Genomic DNA, 14,357 nt, shown 5'->3' on the forward strand with positions numbered 1-14,357 from the left:
TTAGTGATGTTGAGCAGCTTTTCATGTGCTTCTTGGCCATCTGTATGTCTTCTTTGGAGAAATGTCTATTTAGGTCTTCTGCCCATTTTTGGATTGGGTTGTTTGTTTTTTTAGTATTGAGCTGCATGAGCTGTTTATATATTTTGGAGATTAACCCTTTGTCCATTGATTTGTTTGCAAATATTTTCTCCCATTCTGAGGGTTGTCTTTTCATCTTGTTTATGATTTCCTTTGCTTTGCAAAAGCTTTGAAGTTTTATTAGGTCCCATTTGTTTATTTTTGTTTTTATTTCCATTACTCTAGCAGGTGGATCAAAAAAGATCTTGCTGTGATTTATGTCAAAGAGTGTTCTTCCTATGGTTTCCTCTAAGAGTTTTATAGTATCCAGTCTTACATTTAGATCTCTAATCCATTTTGAGTTTATTTTTGTGTATGGTGTTAGGGAGTGTTCTAATTTCATTCTTTTACATGTAGCTGTCCAGTTTTCCCAGCACCACTTATTGAAGAGACTGTCTTTTCTCCACTGTATATCCTTGCCTCCTTTGTCATAGATTAGCTGACCATAGGTGCGTGGGTTTATCTCTGGGCTTTCTATCCTGTTCCATTGATCTATATTTCTGTTTTTGTGCTAGTACCATGTTGTCTTGATGACTGTAGCTTTGTAGTATAGTCTGAAGTCAGGGAGTCTGATTCCTCCACCTCCATTTTTTTCCCTCAAGACTGCTTTGGATATTCGGGGTCTTTTGTGCCTCTATACAAATTTTAATATTTTTTTTCTAGTTTTGTAAAAAATGCCATTGGTAATTTGATAGGGATTGCACTGAATCTGTAGATTACTTTGGGTAGTGTAGTCATTTTCACAGTATTGATTCTTCCAATCCAAGAACATGGTATATCTCTCCATCTGTTTGTGTCATCTTTGATTTCCTTCATCAGCGTCTTATAGTTTTCTGAGTACAGGTCTTTTACCTCCTTAGGTAGGTTTATTCCTAGGTATTTTATTCTTTTTGTTGCACTGGTGAATGGGATTGTTTCCTTAATTTCCCTTTCTGATCTTTTGTTGTTAGTGTATAGGAACGCAAGAGATTTCGGTGCATTAATTTTGTATACTGCAACTTTACCAAATTCATTGATTAGCTTGAGTAGTTTCCTGGTGGCATCTTTAGGATTCTCTATGTATAGTATCATGTCATCTGCAAACAGTGATAGTTTTACTTCTTCTTTTCCAATTTGTATTCCTTTTATTTCTTTTTCTTCTCTGATTGCCATGGCCAGGACTTCCAAAACCATGTTGAATAATAGTGGCAAGAGTGGACATCCTTGCCTTATTCCTGATATTAGAGGAAATGCTTTCAGTTTTTCACCATTGAGAATGATGTTTACTGTGGGTTTGTCATACATGGGCTTTATTATGATGAGGTAGGTTCCCCCTATGCCCACTTTCTGGAGAGTTTTTATCATAAATGGGTGTTGAATTTTGTCAAAAGCTTTCTCTGCATCTATTGAGATGATCATATGGTTTTTATTCTTCACTTTGTTAATATGGTGTATCACATTGATTGATTTGCCTATATTGAAGAATCCTTGTCCCTGGGGTAAATCCCACTTGATCATGGTGTATGATCCCTTTAATGTATTGTTGGATTCTGTTTGTAGTATTTTCTTGAGGATTTTTGCATCTATATTTATCAGTGATATTGGTCTGTAATTTTCTTTTTTTGTAGTATCTTTGTCTGGTTTTGGTATCAGGGTGATGGTGGCCTCATAGAATGAGTTTGGGAGTGTTCCTTCCTCTGCAATATTTTGGAAGGGTTTGAGAAGGATTGGTGTTAGCTCTTCTCTAAATGTTTGATAGAATTCACCTGTGAAGCCATCTGGTCCTGGACTTTTGTTTGTTGGAAGATTTTTAATCACAGTTTCAATTTCATTACTTGTGATTGGTCTGTTCATATTTTCTATTTCTTCCTGGTTCAATCTTGGAAGGTTATACCTTTCTAAGAATTTGTCCATTTCTTCCAGGTTGTCCATTTTATTGGCATAAATTTGCATTTGGTAGTCTCTTAGGATGATTTGTATTTCTGCAGTGTCCATTTTAACTTCTCCTTTTTCATTTCTAATTTTTTTTTTTTTTTTTTTTGCGGAATGCGGGTCTCTCACTGTTGTGGCCTCTCCCATTGCAGAGCACAGGCTCTGGACGCACAGGCTCAGTGACCATGGCTCACAGGTCCAGCCGCTTCGTGTCATGTGGGATCTTCCCGAACCAGGGCACGAATCCGTGTCCCCTGCATCAGCAGGCGGACTCTCAACCACTGCCCCACCAGGGAAGCCCTTCATTTCTAATTTTATTGATTTGAGTCCTCTCCCTCTTTTTCTTGATGAGTCTGGCCAGTGGTTTATCAATTTTGCTTATCTTCTCAAAGTACCAGCTTTTAGTTTTATTGATCTTTGCTATTGTTTTCTTTGTTTCTATTTCATTTATTTCTGCTCTGATCTTTATGATTTCCTTCCTTCTACTAACTTTGAGTTTTGTTTATTCTTCTTTCTCTAGTTCCTTTAGGTGTAAGGTTAGATTGTTCATTTGAGATTTTTCTTGTTTCTTGAGGTAGGCTTGTATTGCTATAAACTTCCCTCTTAGAACTGCTTTTGCTGCGTCGCATAGGTTTTGGATTGTCGTGTTTTCATTGTCATTTGTCTCTAGGTATTTTTTGATTTCGTCTTTGATTTCTTCAGTGATCTCTTGGTTATTTAGTAATGTATTGTTTAGCCTCCATGTGTTTGTGTTTTTTACGTTTTTTTTCCCTGTAATTGATTTCTACTCCCATAGCATTGTGGTCAGAAAAGATGCTTGGTATGATTTCAATTTTCATAAATATACTGAGGCTTGATTTGTGACCCAAGATGTGATCTATCCTGGAGAATGTTCCATGTGCACTTGAGAAGAAAATGTAATCTTCTGTTTTTGGATGGAATGTCCTATAAATATCAATTAAATCTATCTGGTCCATTGTGTCATTTAAAGCTTGTGTTTCCTTATTAATTTTTTGTCTGGATGATCTGTCCATTGGTGTAAGTGAGGTGTTAAAGTCCCCCACTATTATTGTGTTACGGTTGATTTCCTCTTTTATAGCTGTTAGCAGTTGCCTTATGTATTGAGGTACTCCTATGTTGCGTGCATATATATTTATAATTGTTATATCTTCTTCATGGACTGATCCCTTGATCATTATGTAGTGTCCTTCCTTGTCTCTTGTAACATTCTTTATTTTAAAGTCTATTTTATCTGATATGAGTATTGCTACTCCAGCTTTCTTTTGATTTCCATTTGCATGGAATATCTTTTTTCCATCCCCTCACTTTCAGTCTGTATGTGTCCCTAGGTCTGAAGTGGGTCTCTTGTAGACAGCATATATATAGGTCTTGTTTTTGTATCCATTCAGCGAGCCTGTGTCTTTTGGTTGGAGCATTTAATCCATTCACGTTTAAGGTAATTATCGATATGTATGTTCCTATTACCATTTTCTTAATTGTTTTGGGTTTGTTTTTGTAGGTCCTTTTCTTCTCTTGTTTTTCCCACTTAGAGAAGTTCGTTTAGCATTTGTTGTAGAGCTGGTTTGGTGGTGCTGATTCTCTTAGCTTTTGCTTGTCTGTAAAGCTTTTGATTTCTCCATTGAATCTGAATGAGATCCTTGCTGGGTAGAGTAATCTTGGTTGTAGGTTCTTCCCTTTCATCACTTTAAATATATTGTGCCACTCCCTTCTGGCTCATAGAGTTTCTGCTGAGAAATCAGCTGTTAACCTTATGGGAGTTCCCTTGTATGTTATTTGTCATTTTTCCCTTGCTGCTTGTCTTTAATTTTTGCCAGGTTTTTTTTTTTTTTTGCGGTACACAGCTCTCTCACCATTGCAGCCTCTACCGCTGCGGAGCACAGGCTCCAAACGCGCAGGCCCAGCGGCCATGGCCCACGGGCCCAGCCGCTCCACCCCATGTGGGATCCTCCTGGACCGGGGCACGAACCTGTGTCCTGTGCTTCGGCAGGCGGACTCTCAACCACTGTGCCACCAGGGAAGCCCCAATTTTTGCCAGTTTGATTACTGTGTGTCTCAGCATGTTTCTCCTTGGGTTTATCTTGTATGGGACTCTCTGTGCTTCTTGGACTTGCATGGCTATTTCCTTTCCCATGTGAGGGAAGTTTTCGACTATAATCTGTTCAAATATTTTCTCAGGTCCTTTCTCTCTCTCTTCTCCTTCTGGGATCCCTGTACTGTGAATGTTCTTGCATTTAATGTTGTCCCAGAGGTCTCTTAGGCTGTCTTCATTTCTTTTCATTCTTTTTTCTTTATTCTGTTCTGCAGCAGTAAATTCCACCTTTTTGTCTTCCAGGTCACTTATCTGTTCTTCTGCCTCAGTTATTCTGCTATTGACTCCTTCTAGTGTATTTTTCATTTCAGTTATTGTATTGTTCATGTGTTTGTTTGTTCTTTAATTCTTCTAGGTCTTTGTTAAACATTTCTTGTGTCTTCTCAGTCTTTGCCTCACTCTTTTTCCGAGGTCCTGGATCATCTTCCCTATCATTATTCTGAACTCTTTTTCTGGAGAGTTGCCTATCTCCACTTCATTTAGTTGTTTTCTGGGGTTTTATCTTGTTCCTTCATCTGGTACATAGCCCTCTGCCTTTTCATCTTGTCTATCTGTGAATGTGGTTTTCCTTCCACAGGCTGCAGGATTGTAGTTCTTGCTTCTGCTGTCTGCCCTCTGGTGGATGAAGCTATCTGAGAGGCTTGTGCAAATTTCCTGATGGAGGGGACTGGTGGTGGGTAGAGCTGGCTGTTGCTCTGGTGGGCAGAGCTCAGTAAAACTTTAATCCGCTTGTCTGCTGATGGGTAGGGCTGGGTTCCCTCCCTGTTGGTTGTTTGGCCTGAGGCGACCCAGCACTGGAGTCTACCTGGGCTCTTTGGTGGGGCTAACGGTGGACTCTGCGAGGGCTCATACCAAGGAGTACTTCCCAGAACTTCTGCTGCCAGTGTCCTTGTCCTCACGGTGAGACACAGCCACCCCCCACCTCTGCAGGAGACCCTCCAACACTAGCAGGTAGGTCTGATTCAGTCTCCTATGGGGTCACTGCTCCTTCCCCTGGGTCCCGATGCACACACTACTTTGTGTGTGCCCTCCAAGAGTGGAGTCTCTGTTTCCCCGAGTCCTTTCGAAGTCCTGCAATAAAATCCCACTAGCCTTCAAAGTCTGATTCTGTAGTAATTCCTCCTCCCACTGCCAGACACCCTGGTTGGGAAGCCTGACGTGGGGCTCAGAGCCTTCACTCCAGTGGGTGGACTTCTGTGGTATAAGTGTGCTCCAGTTTGTGAGTCACCTACCCAGTAGTTACGGGATTTGATTTTATTGTGATTGCGACCCTCCTACCATCTCATTGTGGCTTCTCCTTTGTCTTTGGATGTGAGGTATCTTTTTTGGTGAGTTCCAGTGTCTTCTTGTCAGTGTTTGTTCAGCAGTTAGTTGTGATTCGGTGCTCTCACAAGAGGGAGTGAGAACACGTCCTTCACTCCACCATCTTGAACCAATCTGTGCCAGCATTCTTTGAAAGTATCAAATTCTCAGCATTCTCACCAGCAATGTGTATTTGCTAATTTTCTAGGTGAAAAATGTTCTCTAGTTCTCACTGGATGATGACAGTGCCAGCTGCCTTACAGTGAGTTCATTCTAACGCACAGCAGTCTCCAAACTAGTGTGCTCAAGGCCAACTCTCAAGCTCCTAAAACTTGAGACCTCAGGTCTGTAGCCCACCAGTCCTTCTCTTCAGCCCGCAGCTCTGTCCTGTAGCACAAAAAGCCTTGCACAAGTGCCCCTTGTCCTGTGACACCTCAGCCAATGTGTTTAACTGCAACCAACACCACTACCCCAACCAACACCATTACTCTTGACCAACCCTTGGGCCTCAGGGTGATCACACTGGCATCTCCTGTTGAAGGAGGACCCAGGCAATAGGCCTGCGTGGTCCCTGGGAGCAGGCTGGAGACCATTTAGAAAGAGAAATTCTGAGTCCTGGGTACCCAGAGGGTGATACCCAGAAGGCAGCCATGTTGGCTCCAGGTGGGCATGTCCCGGGAGCTCCGTGGAGAGGGTGTGGTCCACAGGGAGGCCAAGACAGGAGTCTAGGCAATACTATGTGTGTACCTGCAGGTGTGCAAGATAATCCACTAGGGACTGAGGAGGTATTAGACATTCTATCTGTATCATCCTTAAAATTTACTATATTTATATATCTTATATATGCAATGTATTAATGCAGTAATACATGTATACAATTATAAATATATTGCTTACAAGAGAAGCCACCAGAATGAGAAGCCTGTACACCACAATGAAGAGTAGCCCCCACTTGCCACAACTAGAGAAAGCCCGCGTGCAGCAACGAAGACCCAGTGCAGCCAAAAATAAATAAATAATAATAAATAAATAAAAGCTTTAAAATAATAAATATATTGCTTACTCTACATACATTAGAGATATACGTTCAATTTTCTCTCTTTTCTTTTTACTGACAGCGGTGTGGGTTCAAAACAGTTTAGAGACTTCACTGTAGAGATTATATAAGCTGATGAAATGACTTTTTAATTTGTCTCCTTCCTTGAATCTTTCTGATTCCCCATCCACTCGCCATACTGCTACCAGAATGACTTTTTTTTTTTTAACAATATAGAGCTGATTTTATCACACTTCTGCTTAAAATATTTCCATTGTTTTCCATTGTCCTCTGGTTTGGCTTTTCAGGGTCTCCTGCCCCTGAATCCATCCTGCCTCGCAGCCCCGCTGAGGTCAGTTGCTGAGTCAACAGCGCTTTCTCTGTCCAGCCTCCATCACTCACATACATATGATGCTGCTCTGCTTGAGTTGTCCTTCCTCGCTTCGTCCGATGACAATCAGCTAATTCCTAGACCACTTCACCTTAAGTGTCATCTCCTCTAGGAGCCTTCCTCGGCCTTCCCAGACTGACTTAGGCATCTGTGCTGTGCCCCCCTCCGTACTGTTAGAGCATTTGCCACGCTATATTGTGAGTGCAATGCATCTCTTATCTGTTTCTCCCACTGAGAGTAGGGTCCTCTCTGACTGTGTACTTAACTGCCTAATGCTCCTGGGGATGAAGTAGGCACGAACATTTGTTGCGTGGATATAAGAATGTAGGCATGGGGCTTCCCTGGTGGCGCAGCGGTTAAGAATCCGCCTGCCAGTGCAGGGGACACGGGTTTGAGCCCTGGTCCGGGAAGATCCCACATGCCACGGGGCAACTAAGACCGTGCGCCACAACTACTGAGCCTGCGCTCTAGAGCCCGTGAACTGAAGCCCACGCACGTAGACTCCGTGCTCAGCAACAAAGAGAAGCCACCACAATGAGAAGCCTGCGCAGTGCAACAAAGAGTAGCCCCCGCCCACCGCAACTAGAGAAAACACGCGCATAGCAACGAAGAGCCAACGCAGCCAACAATAAATAAATAAATCTATTTAAAAAAAAAAAAGAATGTAGGCATGCATGCAGAGTTAGTCCTGCAAGTTAGTTGGCTGTGACGCTATAGACTGTGGCTTCTAGGTCACCGCTGGATGCCATTTTGAAAGTCAGGTCCCTGTTAACCTCCAATAGGTTTAATCCTGGCATCAGCACGCAAAACATTTTTTTTTTTTTTTTTTTTTTTTGCGCTACGCGGGCCTATCACTGTTGTGGCCTCTCCCGTTGCAGCGCACAGGCTCCGGACGCGCAGGCTCAGCGGCCATGGCTCACGGACCTAGCCGCTCCGCGGCAGGTGGGATCTTGCCAGACCGGGGCACGAATCCGTGTCCCCTGCATCGGCAGGCGGACTCTCAACCACTGCGCCACCAGGGAAGCCCACAAAACATTTTTATAATAATGACGATGTAGGCTGCTTTACCCTTGGCTAGAAGAAGAACTACATGCAGAGCCTCACCCCAAATTTTCCTTCAGGGTTCTTCTTGCCGGGACACCACTTTCATACGGAAAGTTATTTCATAATAAGCCCCTTTAAGTATATCATAATGTAAGCTATATATACTTGAATGGGTTCCATTACTAGACTACTGTTTAGAGAATTCTATTAGCTGGTGAATAGAGTTGTAGAAGTTCTTATCTATGCACTGTGATGTGGCTGAAAGAGCTGTTTTCGAGAGATTTACATTGGAAAACAGTTTGGCAGTTCATCAAAAAATTAAACACAGCTACCATATGCCCCAACAGTTCCACTCCTAGGAATGAAAACAACCCAATGTCCATCAAGTGATGGGCAGATAAACAAAATGTGGCACCTCCAGGCAATGAAAGATTATTCAACAATAAGGAGGAATGAAATTCTGATACACGCTACAACATGGATGGACCTTAAAAACATTATGCTAAGTGAAAGGAGCCAGACACAAAAGGCCACATATCGTATGATTCCATTGACACAATATGTCCAAAATAGGCAACTCCATAGGAACAGAAAGTACATTAGTGGTTTCCAGGGGATAGAGGAAGAAGGAAATGGGGAGTGGCTCCTAACAGGTAGAGGGCTTGTTCTTGGGGTGATGGAAATGTTCTGGAATTAGATAATAGTGATGGTTGGACAACATTATGATTATACTAAAAATCGTTGGATTTTCTTTTTTTTTTTTTTTTTTTTTTCGGCTGCGTTGTTTGCAGAATCTTAGTTTCCCGACCAAACCCAGGCCTCAGCAGTTAAAGCGCCGAGTCTTAACCACTGGACCACCAGGGAACTCCCTGAATTTTACTCTTTAAAATGGTGAATTTTAAAAAATATTTATTGAATTATAGTTGATTTACAATGTTGTGTTAATTTCTGCCACACAGCAAAGTGACTCCATTTTATATATATATATATATATATATATATATTCTTTTCCATTATAGTTTATCACAGGGTTTTGAATATAGTTCCCTGTGCTATACAGTAGGACCTTGTTGTTTATCCATCCTATATAAAATAGTTTGCATCTACTAATCCCAAACTCCCAATCCTCCCCTCCGTTACCCCCCATCCCCCTTGGCAACCACAGTTCTGTTCTCTATGTATGTAAGTCTGTTTCTGTTTTATAGATATGTTCATTTGTATCGTATTTCAGATTCCACATATAAGTGATATCATATGGTATTTGTCTTTCTCTTTCTGACTTACTTTGCTTAGTATGATAATCTCTAGGTCCATCCATGTTCCTGCAAATGACATTATTTCATTCTTTTTTATGTCTGAATAATATTCCACTGTATATATATACCACATCTTCTTTATCCATTCATCTGTTGATGGACATTCAGATTGCTTCCATGTCTTGGCTATTGTGAATAGTGCTGCTATGAACATAGAGGTGCATGTATCTTTTCAAATTCGAGTTTTGTCTGGGCATATGCCCAGGAGTGGGATTGCTGCATCATATGGCAACTTTATTTTTTCGAGGAAACTCCATACTGTTTTCCATAGTGGCTGCACCAATTTACCTTCCCACCAACAGTGTAAGAGAGTTCCCTTTTCTCCACACCCTCTCTAGCATTTATTATTTGTAGACTTCTAATCCGTATGAGGTGATACCTTATTGTGTTGTAGTTCTGATTTGCATTTCTCTAGTAATTAGCGATGATGAGCATCTTTTCATGTGCCTGTTGGCCATCTGTATGTCTTCTTTGGAGAAACGTCTCTTTAGATCTTCTGCCCATTTTTCAACTCGGTTGTTTGGTTTTTTGTTGTTGGATTATATGAGCTGTTTGTATATTTTGGAACTTAAGCCCTTGTTGATTGCATCATTTGCAAATATTTTCTCCCATTCAGTAGGTTGTCTTTTCATTTTGTTTACGGTTTCCTTTGCTGTGCAAAAGCTTGTAAGTTTAATTAGGTCCCATTTGTTTATTTTTGCTTTTATTTCTATTGCCTTGGGAGACTGACCTAAGAAAACATTGCTACGATTTATGTTCTGCCTGTGTTCAGAGAATGTTTTGCTTACGTTCTCTTCTAGGAGTTTTATGGTGTCATGTCTTACATTTAAGTCTTTAAGCCCTAAAATGGTGAATTTTATATTATATAAATTTTATCTCAATTTTTAAATTGCAAAAAAGATATTTATAGTAATCTAATCTGTCTTTCTGAAATGTATTCACTGGTATTATGTTTGGATTTCAGAGAAGGCCAGCTTTAAATAAATGGCCCAGCACCCTGCTATGAAAGAATGGGCCCTACACAGACACATCTCCACTACTCTGGGTCAGATGCTGGGTTTTGGTTTGGGGGCTTAAATTTCCCTCTGCCTGTCAGGTGGACAGAGACCCATATACATCTAACCAGGAAATTTTGCACTTACTCTTTCAGAGGGGAAATACATATGTCATTCTTACTGCCGAGACCTGGTACATCTGGATTATCCACAAAATGGCAAATTTCAAAGCTGTATGCCCACTTGTGAAGTAAGACACTCAAGCCAAAGGAACCCTCAGGTAGGTGCTACGTGGTGCTTGCAGTGTTCTGGGTTGGGGGCAGTGCCATCACTTGAATGCCAGCAGAATGGAGAGTGGGCTCCTTATGCCCATGGCTTACCTGTATTTCTTCACAAGTTCTAGCTCATGTTCATTCTTTGCCATGACTCCTTTCCTCAGGGCCTGTTGCGTCAGAAGCTTAACCATGGGTCGTGATTCTAGAAATAACAGGATAGAATGTGCCGATAGTTTATCCAACAGATTTTGGATAAGATACAAGGCGTCGATCTGTACAATTATTGATCCATGTTCAGGATGAGTTCTGGTTGACAGGTGTGCTCACTGCAGCTGAAAATAGGACTTGAACTTTGAATGAGTATGTTGGTTGTTTCTTCATCTGATAAAGAACCTCAGTGCGAACACTCTGTTCAGGAATCCATCATTTTTTTTTTTTACTGGTTCTACTAAGGCAAAAGGATCTCCAGCTAGTTGGTCGTGATCTACTTCTGATCGATCCTTAGCCTGGTTTCTGCCAGACCTCCCTCTTCACTCTCCTCCCTGGTTTGCTGAGATTCCCAGAAGGAAGGCGATACCACTGGCAGTGAAACCCACTCCTCTGCAAACTTGACTATTTCTAGCATCTTCTCTCCTGAGCTGTCAAGATTTTTCTTTAAAAGTCAGCTTTTTTTCCCCCCAGGTGGTTGGGGTCAGTGGCATTAAATGATCCTTGCGTGTCTTGTCAATTTCTGGGAGCTCATTTTCGTGTCTGAGTTGGATTACCGAAATCAGGCAGCAATAGTCACCTTTCCTTCACATGTGTATGAGGTTATTATTCAGTCTGAGACCAAGAGGATGATTCTCTACAGCCCCCTGACCAATGCTGAGCACAAAAGACCAGATCCATGATTTTGCCACTTGTTCTTCCCCTAACAAAGTTAACTTTTAAAAAAATATATTTATTTGTTTGTTTGTTTATTTATTTATTTAGGCTGTGCCAGGTCTTAGTTGCAATATGCAAACTCTTAGTTGCGGCATGCATGTGGGATCTAGTTCTAGTTCGATCTAGGGGATAGAACCTGGGCCCCCTACATTGGGAGTGAGTAGTCTTAACCACTGGACCACCAGGGAAGTCCCCAAAGTTAACTTTTGATCAGAGCAGTAATAGCTGTTGTGATGAGTTTGTTCAGCGTGTGTGGCTCTCACATCTGCTAAATTCCCATTTAACCTAATTATGCTTGGCAGGGGCATAGGGAACGAATGGGGAATCTGTAAAGGGCATGAATAATAGCTTTTCTGGCAAATTGATGGCTTCATTTTAACTAGTGACTGATGTGAATTTTACACCTGGAGTAGATTGGAATTCCTGCAAAGTTGTACCAGCTTTAAAACTAACTTCAGAAAATGCCTTCATCTCCGAAAGAAAAGCTTGGATTAGGGATGCAGTTTGTAATTTAATAGGATGACTTTGGAGAGAGCAGAGAGAATAATAGAGGTATTGTGCGAAGCTCTAGGGAGAACAAATATATGCTTGTTCGGCTTGAAAAAAAAATGTAGAGTTCAAGTGTAAGGTTTAAACAAATTCTTTAGAAATTTTCTTAAAAGGCACCTGAACTCCCAGTGCTTGACTAATTCATATTATTTTCTTATACAGATTTTTTAAAAAGTAACACTGAGCTCTCCTATGTGGCTCTAAAAGTTTTAGAAAATTATAAAGTAATTTGATATGTAATTGATTTTAGTTCAATTATTTTTAAGTTGTAGAATTTAAGATTTACAAGTTGATGTTCTGGGTAGCTGCAGATTCAGTTTGCTAGGTAGGGCTAAAGCAGAACATGTGAAAAATGGCTTCCCAACAGGCTGAGTATAAAATTTCTCTGTTTTAAGGTAAGAATGCCCCCAACTGAGAATGCCACTCTAGCATATAATTTCCTGCAAGTACATCTAGGGGATAATGATATGTACCTCTGAGAGGGTGATGAGAATTAAATTCAATTTGGAGTATTTTTTATTTTCATAAGGCATACCCAATATAACACATTGTTTTAATATTCTACCTAATCAATCTGCTCTTGTGAGTTGAGTTGGGATTTGACACTGTACTTATCTTTCCTCATGGGCTTTAAAGGTGCAAAATGATCAATGCAGTGGTTCCAAAGTCATTTACAGGATTCTGAGTCCTGGTGATATCTCAAGACTCAGGATATTAACTTTTTGGAAGTGTGTGTCTCAGCTGATTGTGTTATAAGATCGCTCAGACTAATTATAATCCCAGTGCTATTAGCTTTGGCCACTGCTAGAAGGATATACTTCAGAATGGTTTCAATTCTGTGGAGACCCTCAAGAAGATTATTTCAAGCAGAATCACCTAAAAGCTGTAGAATTTGGCCAAGAACCAAGAAAATTATTCTCTCTTATTTTGCGACTGCTTTTTGATATGGTGAGGACTTTGAAAGATGGGTGATGGAACAGAACACACCACGCAGAGGGACTATGCCTTTAAAAACAACAACAAATTTTGAATGCAATCCACTATGCGGGAGACTACATAAAAGTTTAATATCTGGTGAGTGATGTTGGGAAATGATTGAATGGTTGGGTCTATTCCGATTTTCCGAAATTGTAATAGTAAAGTCAGGACTCAGAGAAGTTGTTGATTTTGTGACCTCCCCCCCCGAAATCTGGTCTTTCTCAGAAGGGCTACACAGACGGTGTGGGCTTCCCAATCATTTATCCTCTTGAGACTCTGAGAGTGGATCTTTTCTCAAAGTAGGGGAAAGAAATGGAAGGGCTAAGTGAACTAGCAGAAAAGGGGGTACAGAAGCCCCACCACCTGTGCTTCTGACTGAGGTAAGAACGGGCTTTAAGGATGAAGGATGCTAGAAAAGTTACAGGAGATTAGGGAAACAGCCCATTACTAAAATCCCTGAGGAGAGGTTGTCTTTTCCTCTTTCAGCTCTAGATCCCACGGGCCACAAAGTCATTCTTTCAGTCATTGTGTTTTGTTTCCGTTGTTTTGGGCATTTTAAATGACACACTCCGATTTTGAATTACTCCCATCTAGCAGCAATGATTAGGGGCAACCATACAAAACTGCCATTTTCGTAGGTTAAAAATGGCTGAACAGCAGCTAATTTCGTAAGGCTCAAACTCAGACTAAGGGAATTATTCTTAATCATTGTGAGTCAATGGTAACATTTTCTTTTTTTTTAACTTAAGTATAGTTGACTTACAATATTGTGTCAGTTTCAGGTGTACAGCAGACTGATTCAGTAGTTTTGCAGATTATTGGTAACATTTTCTGATGAGAGCACCTGCAGCGTGGCCTCTGCTGCACTTCTCTCCTTTGGGTGCCTGCAGACTGGGGTCAGCAGCAGGGCAGAGCCTTCATGTTAGGGTCCACGCAGGCCGAGGTCCGGATAGTAGGTTTCGTTTGTGACAGCAGAGCCACCAGAGGGCGCTCTAGCACTAGCTACCATATGTTTGAGCGTTTGCCACGGATTCCAATGGAAAAAACAGTAGACATACGAAGAATGCTAGTTTTTATAGAGCATGTATGGACAGAACTAAGGTTTAGACATATCTTTATTACGTTTATTGCTAATATTAATTAAGCTTCTGTGTGCTTGTCACATATGATTTCATTTTATGCTTACCACGATTCCATCAGCAAGATATTTTCATTTTCACAGATGAGGAGATCAAGGTTTACAGAGGATAAGTGATCTTACAAATGAGAAAACTAAAACAGTGACTTTATCCAGAGGCTCAGCCCTCCACTAAAGCTCCCTTGCCTTCCCTTCCCCCACCCCTTTGTTTTAAAAATCCTTGCTTTCAAAGAAAAAGAAAAGAGTGGAAGCTCGTGTCCAAGAGGTCAGT

General features: G+C 41.0%; 1 protein-coding gene across 2 annotated transcripts in view; it reads left to right on the top strand.

Moving 5' to 3' along the window:
* The window catches only part of RASSF3 (Ras association domain family member 3), a 152,101-nt gene that overhangs the window by 24,328 nt on the left and 113,416 nt on the right, over nt 1–14,357 (top strand). Inside the window, exons 1-2 of one of the 2 annotated variants that reach the window (XM_067697227.1) lie at nt 10,197–10,272; nt 10,378–10,502. In XM_067697227.1, the coding sequence (XP_067553328.1) occupies nt 10,212–10,272; nt 10,378–10,502 (186 nt within the window). In that variant the 5' untranslated portion in view covers nt 10,197–10,211. Of the gene's footprint in view, nt 1–10,196; nt 10,273–10,377; nt 10,503–14,357 lie in introns of those variants that run through there. The other variant, XM_067697226.1, reaches the window with a different exon arrangement.

This window comes from Pseudorca crassidens, chromosome 11 (genome assembly GCF_039906515.1).
Source record: "Pseudorca crassidens isolate mPseCra1 chromosome 11, mPseCra1.hap1, whole genome shotgun sequence".
NCBI lineage: Eukaryota > Metazoa > Chordata > Mammalia > Artiodactyla > Delphinidae > Pseudorca > Pseudorca crassidens.